We start from the raw sequence: 12559 nt of genomic DNA, 5'->3' as shown, positions 1-12559 counted from the left end.
GAATATTGGGGTACAAGTGCCCCTATGCATCAGTACTCCTGTATCCCTTGGGTAAATTCCTAGCAGTGCTACTGCTGGGTCATAGGGTATGTCTATTTTTGATTTTCTGAGGAACCTCCACACTGCTTTCCAGAGCGGCTGCACCAGTTTGCATTCCCACCAACGGTGCAAGAGGGTTCCCGTTTCTCCACATCCTGTCCAACATCTATAGTCTCCTGATTTGTTCATTTTGGCCACCCTGACTGGCGTGAGGTGATATGTGAGTGTGGTTTTGATTTGTATTTCTCTGTCCTCATCTTGTTTTAAAGAAAAAAAAAAAAAAGAGAGAGAGGGATTATAGATTTCTGGAATCCAGCTCTTTGTTGGGGGTGGGTCCAGTGAAGCTGCAGTTAGTTTGTTTTACACTTTCCAAGTGATTCTGAAGCATAGCTAGGTTTAGACACCGCACAAATGACCCCACAAAGTGCTGATTCCAGAGAAAGTCACTTAATAATTGGTGTCGAAGTTTGATTGATCAATAATCCTCTCTGCTCTCTTCTCCATTCAATCAAAGCCAGTGTCTGAAGCTGGGAGCCCCTTCCCTTTGCCCTTTTGCCGATTGTCCTGCTCTTCACCTCTGAACCATCAATGACCCAGCTTTTCACCATGCTGATCTCCTTCCTCTCAATAGTCTTTTTTTTTATTTTTTAAATGTTTTTACTCATTTTTGAGACAGAGAGAGACAAAGCATGAGCAGGGGAGGGGCAGAGAGAGAGGGAGACACAGAATCCGAAGCAGGCTCCAGGCTCTGAGCTGTCAGCACAGAGCCTGACGCGGGGCTTGAATTCATGGAGTGGGAGATCATGACCTGAGCTGAAGTCGGACGCTCAACCGCTCAACCGACTGAGCCACCCAGGCGCCCCTCAATAGTCTTTACCTGGGACCAGCCATCTGCCTGCCCTCAACCTCCAGCCAATGCCCCCAGGGCACTGGGCATCTCTTCTCTCTGCTGCCTCCACCTGGAGCTCCTTGCCATTGGTCCCCATCCCTGGTCTCAATTCTCTGGCTGAGAGAGAAACACTTTCTCTTGCTTCCACCTAGCTCTCTTAGCAGATCTCACACCAGGATTCTTCACTTTTTTTTTTTTTTTCAACAAATAAAGATTTAGTGCCTGTCATGTCCACAAACTGTTCTGGGTGCTAGAAATAAATGGCAAACAAGAAAGGACACAGTGCTTGCTCTCATGAAGCTTATACTCTAGCTTGAGGAGGCAGATGATAAACAAGATAATTTCAGAGAGTGATTAAGGGCTATGATAAAAATGAAATCAGGCAAAAGAAATGGGAAACATAAATTGGTGGTCAGAGAAGCCTATTTAAAGGGATAAAATCTGAGCTGAAACTTAAAAGACAAGGAGTGAGCCACATAAAGCTGAGCATTCTAGTCATGGAGAAGAGCATGTACAAAGGCCCTGGGGTGGGAATGAGCGAAAATCCAAAGAGTAGTGTTGCAGCTACGAGGTGAAGGAGGAGAAAGAACAGGAAGAAAAGAAAATGAAGAAGGATGAGGAGGAGAAGGAAAAGAGAAGAGGGGGAGGGGAAGAGGAGGAGGAGGAGGAGGAGGAGGAGGAGGAGGAGGAGGAGGAGGAGGATTATAAGAGCTTCCTCTAGCTCTTAGAATCACCGTCCCATTTTTATGGCCTGCTCCGAGTTTGCCCACCTTCCCACACTCCTATCCCCCCCACATGGTGCTTTGTGCCTGGAGTCTTTCCCTGCCCTTCTGCTGTCTCACAAAGTCCATGAGGCATATTTGCAAATGTCCGGGCCACAATGGGAGATAGGGTTTGAGTTATTTCCCATGGGTCTTCTGGGCCTCAGCTAATCCACAGAGGTGCGTAGGCCCCTGTTTAAGTTTCCCTGAACCTTTCATGGCAGTTTTGAATATTCCATGCAAGTTAGAAGCTTTGTCTATGTAGAGCTCACAAGGACTTCTTGGCGATGTCACGGAATTCCTTACCTGCCCATCCCAGCCTCATCTCTAGCCCAGCCAAGACACCCTGTAGACATGGGAAATTTATACCAGCAAGAGCTGACCAGCCACACAGGAGGCTTCATGTGACATGGTGAGCTCCCTGACATGTAGGTGTTCCAGCAGATGTGCCTATGGTATAATCACACACAAGTGCACACTGTCAGAAGAAAACTAGAGGAAATGATACCTTCGATAATTCAGGCCACTTGCCACCCCATTCAATACATGCATGTGCCTGAGCGTGCATGGGAGGGGACTCATTCCCTCACTCCATCACAGTGAGTATTTTGTACCTGTCATGTCAGGGGTTAAGGACCAGCAAACCACTTGTTTTACCTGTTACTTGATTGAGGGGACACTGGTCTCTTCCAATGCAGGAGGGGCAAATGGAAGTCCTGGACTTATTAAGAAATGTCAGTGTGCTTCTATTCCTCATTAACAGAACTATCTGGAAGGAGACATGAATGAGGCTACATTGAATCCAGTACCCATGTTCCTACTGGCATACAATTTGAAAGGATTTTTAAGGAATAATATTGTTGGCATCATTTTATTTTTAATTTCTTTAAATGTTTATTTATTTTTGAGAGAGAGAGAGAGAGAGAGAGAGAGAGAGAGAGAGAGAGACAGCGCATGAGCATGGGCATGAGCATGAATGGGGGAGGGGCATAGAGAGAGAGGGAGACACAGAATCCAAAGCAGGCTCCAGGCTCCGAGCTGTCAGCACAGAGCCCAACGCGGGGCTCAAACTCACAAATATGAGATCGTGACCTGAGCCGAAGTCAGACGCTCAACCAACTGAGCCACCCAGGCACCCCAAGGAATAATTTTGACTTATATGATTTTTTGCTTTCCATGGTGCCTCTTGAATCTAACCCTCAAGTAAGATGGGGCTCCAGTCTACTTAAATTGTCTCATTTTCTTTCAGAATATATATCCCTATGAGCTTTTCTTTTTCTTCTCTTTTAATTTCTTTTCCCTCCTCCTCCTCCTTCTTCCTTCTTCCTGCAACTCCCTTTCTTCTTCCTTCTTCTTCCTCCCTCTACTCCTCCTCCTCCTTCTCTCTCTTGTTTTCTGTTTTATCCACTTCCTCCTTATTCCTTTCTTTCCTTAGAGCTTCCACCTTTATTGAGGGAGAGGGTGAGATAGAACAGGTCACTCTGACATACTGGCCCTTTTTTCTCCTCTCAGTATGAAACCTATCAATACCACACACACACACACACACACACCCCTAACACTCCTTCCATCCTGACTCATTTAGCAAGTATATAAACTTTACATGCTGTCGGGAAGACCATCTAGATACCTTTTACTGGATGAGAGGACATGAAATGCTGTGCTTTTAGATGACTATGCATTAAAACATGTGGCAGAGATAGCTAATTGTCCCTTTAAATCCATTTTCACCTTCATTCTTTTGGGGGAAAAAAAATCCTTTCCCTAAGTTTTAGCTGGGTGTGTGGCTGTCTAGCTAAATGCTTTATTTCCCAGGCTCCCTTGCTGCTAGGTGTGGTCAAGTATCTAAATCCTCACCAGTGGAGTGTGTTTGGCAGTGCTGGGTGCAATTCTGGGTCACATCGTTCAAAAGAAAGCTGCTTGCCCTCTACTTCCTTCCCCCCCCTGCACACTGACTGAAACTCACACGTGTTGGCAGTGAGCTGGCTGTAACGGCTCTGATGAGAACACCCTACAACAGTACTGTCCAGAAAATAAGCTCCCGGCAGGTGAAATTCACTGTATTTGTTAACAAGTATCCAGTAGGAACAAATGTAAAACAAGTAAAATTAATTTTAACAACATATTTTACTTAAGCTAATATATACAATTACCACTTCAATATGGAATCAATGTCAAAAAAATTATTGAGGGGCACCTGGGTGGCTCAGTCGGTTGAGCGACTGGCTCTTGATTTCGGCTCAGGTCCTGGTCTCAGGGTTCATGGGATCGAGCCCCGTGTCAGGCTCTGCACTGACAGCGTGGAACCTGCTTGGGATTGTCTCTCTCCCTCTCTTTCGGCCCCTCCCTGCCCCCCTCAAAATAAATAAATATATAAATAAACACTTAAAAATTATTGAGAAGTCTATTTTTCTTCCATCCTTATCTCTCAGCCACCGGTGTGTGTCTTACACTCACGGCACATCTCAACTTGGACCAGCCACATTTCAGGTGCTGTAACTCCTGGCTGTCTATGGGACAGCAGAGCACTGGCGGATTACAGGGCAACACAGCAGAAGGAATCTGGGTTCCTGGTTGACCCCGTGGAGCAAAGCTGGCCATCATCTAGGACTTCCTATTTACCTCTTATTTTCAAAAAACTGTATTTTGGGGTCTCTGTGAGACATGAGCTTCACCTATATCTTCAGTAATATAACATGGTAAGAGGTTTTCCTCCCCCACAGAAGTTAACATTGACCTGCATCTGACATTCTGTATGACAAGCAAATGGAGAGCAATAGTGAAAAGTTCTTGACATGCCAGCCCATGTATGTGAACTTATCAGCAATTACATCCTGCTGCTCCAGCTGAGTCAGCAGTGTGTATGGAGGAGCACCCAAATTTTAAACCCTGAAAAATCCCTATTTGATGATATGCTTTCATTTTTTTGTATGTTTTGATTTTTTTTTTTTTTTTGCATTTCATGAAACTCAAAGCAGTAAGCAATCTCTTTTAATTTTCATTATCAGTTTGAACTACATACTTATTAAAAGGGGGCCAAGTTTAAAAAGTAAAGTTATATAATAAAAAAGAGGAGAATGATACAAGAAAAGAGAAGGGGGAGGGACGACTTATAGTTAATTACACTATCAGCAGCAGCACTGAATTTTTAAAAACTCCACTAGATTAGACATAGTTTATTTATTTTTTTTAAATTTTTTTTTTCAACATTTATTTATTTTTGGGACAGAGAGAGACAGAGCATGAACGGGGGAGGGGCAGAGAGAGAGGGAGACACAGAATCGGAAGCAGGCTCCAGGCTCTGAGCCATCAGCCCAGAGCCCGACGCGGGGCTCGAACTCACGGACCGCGAGATCGTGACCTGGCTGAAGTCGGACGCTTAGCCGACTGCGCCACCCAGGCGCCCCAGACATAGTTTATTTAAAAGACCTTATCCAGTTTAAAATTCTCCAATTCTACACAGGTACTTTATGAACATCTAATTTTGTAGGCCTGGTCGTATAAGTTTGTGTGTAAGAATAAAACAACAATCAAATTAGGGTTTTTTTTTTTTTCCTATCCAATTTGTTTCTGTTTTCCCACAAACAAAAGGAACTGGCTAAAGATTGACAAGGTTGTTCATGTTTCTAAATTAGTTCTCTAGTTTATGAGGAAACGCAATCCCAAAGTCTATAAAAAGGAAAAAAAGCAAATGTAAATAAGGAGACATTGCTTTAGACTTTGTGTCCCAAGATATGTCAGTTATTGTCTTGATTTGTTGTTGCTGTTTTCCTTCAGTGAAGACTCACCATCCAGAATGCCGAGGGCAGCCATAGTTAATTCATTTTATTCCCTGTTCATTTTCGTGTGTCAATACAGGAGACCGGTTAAGGGAACAGATTTAGGAGTCAGACATCCCTTAGTTTGTATCCTGACTCCAATGATTACCAGCTGTGTGGTCATGGGCAAGTTATGAAACCTCTCTGAGACTTGGTCTTCTCATCTGTAAAATAAGAATCATAATAAACTGCCTCAAAGTACTGGAAAGAATAAGTGAGATGAGTAGGAAGTATTTAACACCATGTCTCATCCAGTGTTTCTGCCAAGTATTTTTCTATTTCCAAAATAATCATCTTATAATGTGTATTTTTTTTAAGCACCTACTCTATGACAGCTTTTTTTCTTTAACATAGATTATTCCTGACTCCCACAGCAACACTGTAAGGGGTGGGGGAGCACTCTCATTTCACAGCTGGAGAAGTTCTAGCTCAGAGAGGTGAAGTGGCCTGCCTACGGTCACACAGCGAATATATGACTGAACAGAAGTCAAACATCAAAGCCTGTGCCCTTTCTGCCAGACTGAGGTGGGGCTCTCCGGGACACACAGTCCTGTGGCATTGTGCACCCCAGAGTGGGACAAAGAACGAGAAGGCCAAGCAGCTTTGGAGGTCTCCAAACCTCACAGTTTAGAATAAATCCCCCAATTATGCTTGAAGTTGGACAAGCTTTTGAAATCTCGACTGGACATTCTTTTCCCATCAAGTTCCTTGAAATTTCCCTTTAAAGAGCATCTAGGAAAAGCCACTCTCATTAGCCAGGGTCTGGCTTTATTTTCCTAATAAACAGATCTTTAGTCAGACAAAAGGGCCTCTTTTATTTTCAATCAATTCTTCAACATTTCAGCTGATTTTCTTCTATTTGGCTTGAAATTGTGATCTGGGAATGGCTAGTCCTGCAAATTGTCGTCCTATCAGGGAAGCCCCTTGAGGATCCTCAACTTGTTATTTTTAATCACTGTAATCTCCTTGTCAAAGGAGGCCATGGTCAGAAACAGAGCAGGCCTTTCAGAGCTTTTCTAAAGCACAGTTATTGCCAAGGGAGGGGGGACAGGGGGAAGAGGGAGGGAGGGGAGAGAGAAGTGGTGGGAGAGAGAAGGAAGTCCATATAGCACTAGCAACTTGGAAAAAGCTGAATAATAATCTCAATGGGATCCTGGCTGTTGAGAAGAAAGCCCGTGTGTGTGTGTGTGTGTGTGTGTGTGTGTGTGTGTGTGTGTGTGTATTAACAGTGACCATCATAATCCAGTGTAGAATATCTAAAGGAGATACTGGGGTGGGGGACATAGACAGCAGAAGCTATTCAGGGATGAACTGGAATTGTGGGGATAAAGATTCCAGGCAGGAAAACAAGCCATTGATTCCAAGGCTTGTGAGGGGGCCTCAAGAAAAAAATAAAAGAAGCAAGCAGAACACCAGGGGAATGTTAACTTCCACGGCCCTAAGTCAATACCCTGAACAGAATGCATTAGATTTACCTTTAACATGATTATTCTAAGAGAGTATAAGCCAACAGAAAATGTCACAAACTAGGCCAGCGCCCTCTTCCTAACTTTGAGTGGCGGAACCAGGTTTGCTAATCTCAGGGTATTTACTCAGAAGGCTGGGAACACGGTTTCCGTAATATCTTCCTTCCATGATCTCTTAGCCACCAGAAGGGAGAAATGGGGATTGCCGGCCAACAGCCCGAGTGGGGGTGTCACAGTCTGAAAGTCTAATGTGTAGGCTGGAACCACCTGTAGGGTAAAAGTCTAGAGCTCTCTCTCTCCCCTAGTCTCGGTTCTCACCTACTGGCCATGGACACTCTGGAAGCAGGAGCCTCTGTGTTCTGGTGAATACCAGGGGCCCCTCCTCCCCAGTGCTGGGGTACCTGCAGCCAGTGCTCAGGCCATCAGGGAGGATTTGTATGGGAAGAAACGGCTGGTAGGACACTTGGTGTGGCCCCAGACTTGCCTAAATCATCTAAAAATATCTTCTTGGGCTCACAGTAAGAACAATCTTAGGTGAGGCTCCCAGTATGGAGAAATCATTCATTCACTCATTCCATTAATTCACGAGGACTCAGCCACCATTCACTAGTAGACTGAATTAGAGTGCTGAGAACACCACTTTTAAACACACACACACACACACACACACCAGAAACAAATGACTAGGCAGGCACATCCCTCCGTTATTAAACCAATAAGGGCCTCATATCCAACTCAAACTAACACGTATTGGGGACCTCAGGCACACTCCTCTTTGTCAACTCACGTATTCGCTACAATCACCACAGAGGTTGGACAAACAGCTACTTACACCGCTGGGAAATAAGCTCAGAGAAATGAAAGGACTTGCACAAGGTCACACAGCTACTAAAACCAAGCCCATCTTACTCTAAAGCCGCCTCCGTCCCTGCCACGTGGAGCTTGGGCTGTTTCCCCAGGGAACCCGGATCCTCGGTTTTGGTGAGGCCTCCCTCAAGAGACCAAGAGGGTTCCGCCCGCCTTCCTCCGGTCCACGGAGAGGACTGGCTGTTCCCAGCCCCTCAGAAAAGCTGTGGCCACACCCGCAGCTCCTCCACCCCGCCCGCTCCCTCCCGGGCTGGGCCGGGGATTCCTTCCCCGCGCTGTACCGAGGGTCCCGCGGGCCGGTGCGCGGGGGTCAGAGGGGCTCCTCGCCACGCGCTGAGCGCCGCCACGTGCGGGGGGCGCCGGGAAGCCAGGTGGACAAAGTCGGGGACACGATCCCGGGAAACCGCGAGAAGGGTTCTGAGATGGGTAGCCCCTGCTTACGGTGGCCTGCGTGGCCCTGGCGCCCGCTGACAGTGGCCCAAACTTTCTCCAGTGTTCTCCAACCGCTTCCTCCCGCAGCCTCTGGGAACCCGGAAGGCGGGGATGCAAGGGCGGCGGCTGCGGGCCCACCAGCTGCCCCCCAAGACCCTCTCTTCCCCGCTAGGCACCAGAGCTGACTTACGGAGGCGCGGGGGAACACGCACCCCGCCACTCCCCGCCCGTGGGACCCCAGGTGAGACCCGGCGGGCTTCCTTCCCTGCCCTAGGTCCTGTCTCCCAACTGGAGAACGGCAGCTTCTGCGCCGGGAAAAGATGTCTGGGGAGACGATCCGCCGCGGAGAGAGGCGGTGGGCCGTGGGGTTGGAGTCAGGGGTCTTCAGGTCTGCGCGGGTCGAGCGGCGCTCCTGCCCAGGAGGCGCTCACCTGCCGGGACATTCCCTCCCCGCACTCCCTAAAGCCAGCGCTCCGCGGAGGAGCGTAGGCGCGACATCCCCGCGGCGTGGAGCCTCGGGGTGGCTGGAGCAAGGGTCCCCGGCCTCCAGGGAGCAGGCCTCGGGAATGTGAGCTTCCCTTTCCGACTTCACCGGGTTTCGCTTCCCTCTCCGAACCCACCCACAGCTCCTCGGAGGCCCGTTCCATTGGGAGCCTGTCCTAAAAATCCACACTCTTCTCCCCCGCCTGGGACCATCGGAGAATAATTTGGAGTTCTTTCCGGGGACCCTTACGAAAGCTTCAGACTCTTCCTCCCCTCCTCCCCGTGCCCCACGACCAGTCAAGGGAGAAGTCCCTTTTCCTGAAGGCATTTGTCCAAGGAAGCGGCAGTGACCACCCCGCCTGGGGCCCGTCTGGGAGAAGCTGGTATCCTCCCCTTCAGGGATGGGAGAGGGGAAAGCCAGTTCCCCACCTTGCCTGGGATCCGACTGGGAGACACCAGGCTTCCCTCCGCTCCAGCGGCGGATCTGGAGGAAGGCGGGTTTTCACTGCTCTCCCGGAGCGGGCCGGGGGAGAAGCCAGGTTCCCTCCCAGCCAGGCTGGCGTGGCGCGTCGCTCAGCTGCAGCCCACGCCCGAGAACCGCGCGTCGGAGATGGGGCTGCCCAGCCTGGCTACGACCCCCGCGACGGCCCTGGACGCTGGCCCGGGAGCGGCGCGGAGCTCGCGGCGAGAGGGGCTGAGGGCAGCCAGGACACAGGGCCCTCGCCGGGCTGTGCCGGCACCGTGCGCCCCGGGACCGTGCGCCCTCCAACGGCACCGCGCGGTCGGCGCCCTTCCGGGGGCCGGGTCCCGCGCCCCTAGCTCCACGCCGGGCCACTTACCACGGTAGCTGATTCCCGGCTTGTAGAAGTCGGGGTCGCCCTCCACGCGGAGGCTGAACTCGGTGTAGCCCTCGCGCCGCGTTCCCTGGGCGCGCAGGATGCGGCTGCAGTAGCCCTCCGACTTGGGCACTTTGTCCAGGGTCTCGTCGGAGAAGGCCAGCGCCGCGGCCAGGGGCAGTGCCAGGGCCAGCAGCGCTGGACTCCGGCTCAGCCTCAGGGGCGCCGGGGACAGCCTCATCCTCGCGGGCGTCCAACTTTGTGCCGCTGCCGCCGGCCCTCGCCACGCGACTCCTGCCCGAAGGGGTCCCCGTGGAAGCGAGACCAGGCGGAGCCCGGGCGGGGAGCGGGAGCTCGGAGCCGGCGCTGGCGACCGGGAGACCGTGCGGGTCTCGGCTTGGCGGCTGCCGAGCTGCGCCGCGCTGAGCTGAGCTGAGCGAGCAGAGCCGCGCGAGGAAGGGAGGGCGGCGGCGGAGGGGGAGGAGGGCGGGCTGATTTTGCCCAGATCCCCGAGCGAAGCGCTGTTTTGTTTCCGAGCTGGCGATTAGCGGCGCGGCGGTGTTGATTTTGCGACGCTAGATTCCCAGGGTCTGGCGAGGATATCATAAGGCACAGGGACACTGCGGGATCTGTCCCGCCACCAGGAAGGCTGCTGCCCCAACCTCAGCTACACCTTTGCACCCTGCGGAGTAGAGGGCTCCCAGGAGAGAAAGACGGCAAACTAACTTTTGTTGCGCACCTACTTTGTGCCGACCAATATGCTGGGTGGCTGGCTCAGGGTATCTGCTCATCTGCTACGCTCTCCCTGCATACGACAAACGTGACAGTAATTTCACTCATTTTACAGATGAGCAAACTGAGGCCTGCAGCCGACCAATTAAGGCGGGGTTGGATGCCACGACTGACTCTACTGCTCTTTTGGAACAGGTCGGACTGGAGGATGAGAAAGGAGCAGCATGACTCATCCAACTGCGCCCAGTAGGCACAGCGCCTACGGCCTGTAATATTTTTGGAGACTCCTGAAAATATTTTCTTTAAAATCAGAAGGAAAAAACATTTAGGGCTAATAAAATGTTATATATAATATCAGTGTATTTCTATTTACACCTACACAGTCATAAAATATAACGTTTACTGTTGTTTTATGAAGGAAGGAGACCCCAAGGACAGAAATGCCTAAGGCCCAGGAAAGTCCTCATCTAGGCCTAGAAAGGAGTTTCAAATGGTTCAAAGAAAAGCCTGTGTTTTCTTGGCTTAGATTTTTGTCCCCGGTGACTGATTTTTAGAGAGGAACTGAGCCTGAGGCACCAGGAAAAGGCCCAGGTGCAGGAATCTCTCCCAGTGTTTCCCTGGAGACAAATTGGAATCAAACCTTAGTTGTGTCATTCACCTGATGTGAGATGTTGGCGAGTTATTTTGTCTCTCCAACCTTAAGTTTCTCGCTCTGGAGGGTGTGTGTGTGCCTACAGGCTAATACACCCTTCCTGTAGGGGGTGCTAGAGTCCAAAGAAATGTCCCATATAAAGCACCTGGTAGGGGCGCGTAGGTGGCTGAGTCAGTTGAACATAGGACTTCGGCTCAGGTCATGATCTCACAGTTCATGGATTCAAGCCCCATGTTGGGCTAGACAGCTCAGAGCCTGGAGCGTTCTTCAGATTCTGTGTCTCCCTCTCTGCCCTTCCCCCGCTCGCACTCTGACTCCCTCTCTCAAAAATGAATAAACGTTAAAAAAAAATTTAAAACACCTGGCCTAGCCTTCAGTCTCCCCCCCGCCCCCAACTCCATATACACACCCACCTGCTCAAGGGGTAGGTCTGGGCTGGTCCTGGGTACCACAGAAGGAAGACCAGACCCACCTGGGAGATGCCTTAAGCCGCTGCCTCCCCTCAGTGTGTGCAAGCATCCCTCCACAGGTGCTTTTGGAAGTTTTGGTTACCTCTCCTCCTTTCCCCGGGAAGTCAACACATCTTAACAGCCTACACTTAAAAAGCAATCTCCTTTGCTTTCCAGGTCAGGTTTTTCTCTTTGACATCACTAACAAACAGCCCAGGGGAACCATCTGCATTGGAGGTCTCCATGCCTCCCGCACCTGCCCACTCACTTCTCAGTCCTCGTCCTGGGACTCCCACTACCATTATTAACTGGGCACCTTCTCTCAGAAGTCACCCAAGAGTGCCCCCTTGCTGAAGCCAATTATGCTCTTTTCTCAGCCCTGGCCTTCCCTGACCCCCAACAACACCTGATCCAGCTGGCTAGCCCTCCTTTACAGAGGTGCTGCTCAGATTCACGTCTGTGTCCTGAGCGAACTATCTCCCGTATCACTAGCTCAGAGCTCATGCTAGATTCCATGGTGCATAGTCTAAGTCATCCAGCATCCTTTTGTTGAGTGTAGATATGAGGCCAAGTCTGTGCTGAGCAGTGGGCATCACAGGGAACAAAACTTCATTCATTCATTCATTCATTCATTCATGTCGAAGGCCGTCCATGTGTTCAGTGCTGGGACACAAGACAGACTTATTACCTGTCTTTGTGGATCTTACCATCCAGTGGGAAAAGCAAATATTAAATACATAGTTACAGAATCTTTTCAAATTATGATTGTGATATATGCTACAAACAAAAAAAAAGTGTTTTGTGAGATTTTATCTCAGAGGACAGGAATGAATATACAGAGATGAATAAAATGTGGCTTCTGTCTTTACAGATCTTACTGTATGTCCAATAACCCAAACATGTGCTCTTGAGTGTCTTTTCTTCTATATCAACATATTAAAATCCAACATGGCAGTGGACGGGGTAAGGAGCAGGAAGGGATGTAAGAGTTAATTTTTTATTAAACATTGACAAGAAAACCATGTCAGGTAGGAGGCCCATGTCCCCTCCCACCTCATTTCCCAAATTAGGAGCCTATAAAATCACCTGTCGAGGCGCCACAGCTAAGAAAGGGAAAAGAAGCAAGATTCAAAAC

The 12559-nt window shown here is 49.6% G+C and overlaps 1 protein-coding gene across 1 annotated transcript in view; it reads right to left on the bottom strand.

Moving 5' to 3' along the window:
• The window catches only part of SPON1 (spondin 1), a 261395-nt gene extending 251437 nt beyond the window's left edge, over positions 1-9958 (bottom strand). The window contains 1 exon segment of the mRNA XM_030331303.2: positions 9595-9958. Coding sequence (XP_030187163.1) covers positions 9595-9832 — 238 coding nt within the window. The 5' untranslated portion in view covers positions 9833-9958.
• Positions 9959-12559: the final 2601 nt, after the last annotated feature.

Source organism: Lynx canadensis, chromosome D1 (assembly GCF_007474595.2).
Source record: "Lynx canadensis isolate LIC74 chromosome D1, mLynCan4.pri.v2, whole genome shotgun sequence".
Taxonomy (NCBI): domain Eukaryota; kingdom Metazoa; phylum Chordata; class Mammalia; order Carnivora; family Felidae; genus Lynx; species Lynx canadensis.
Note: the sequence above shows the minus strand (reverse complement) of the source record. Positions and strands in the feature narration are given on the sequence as shown.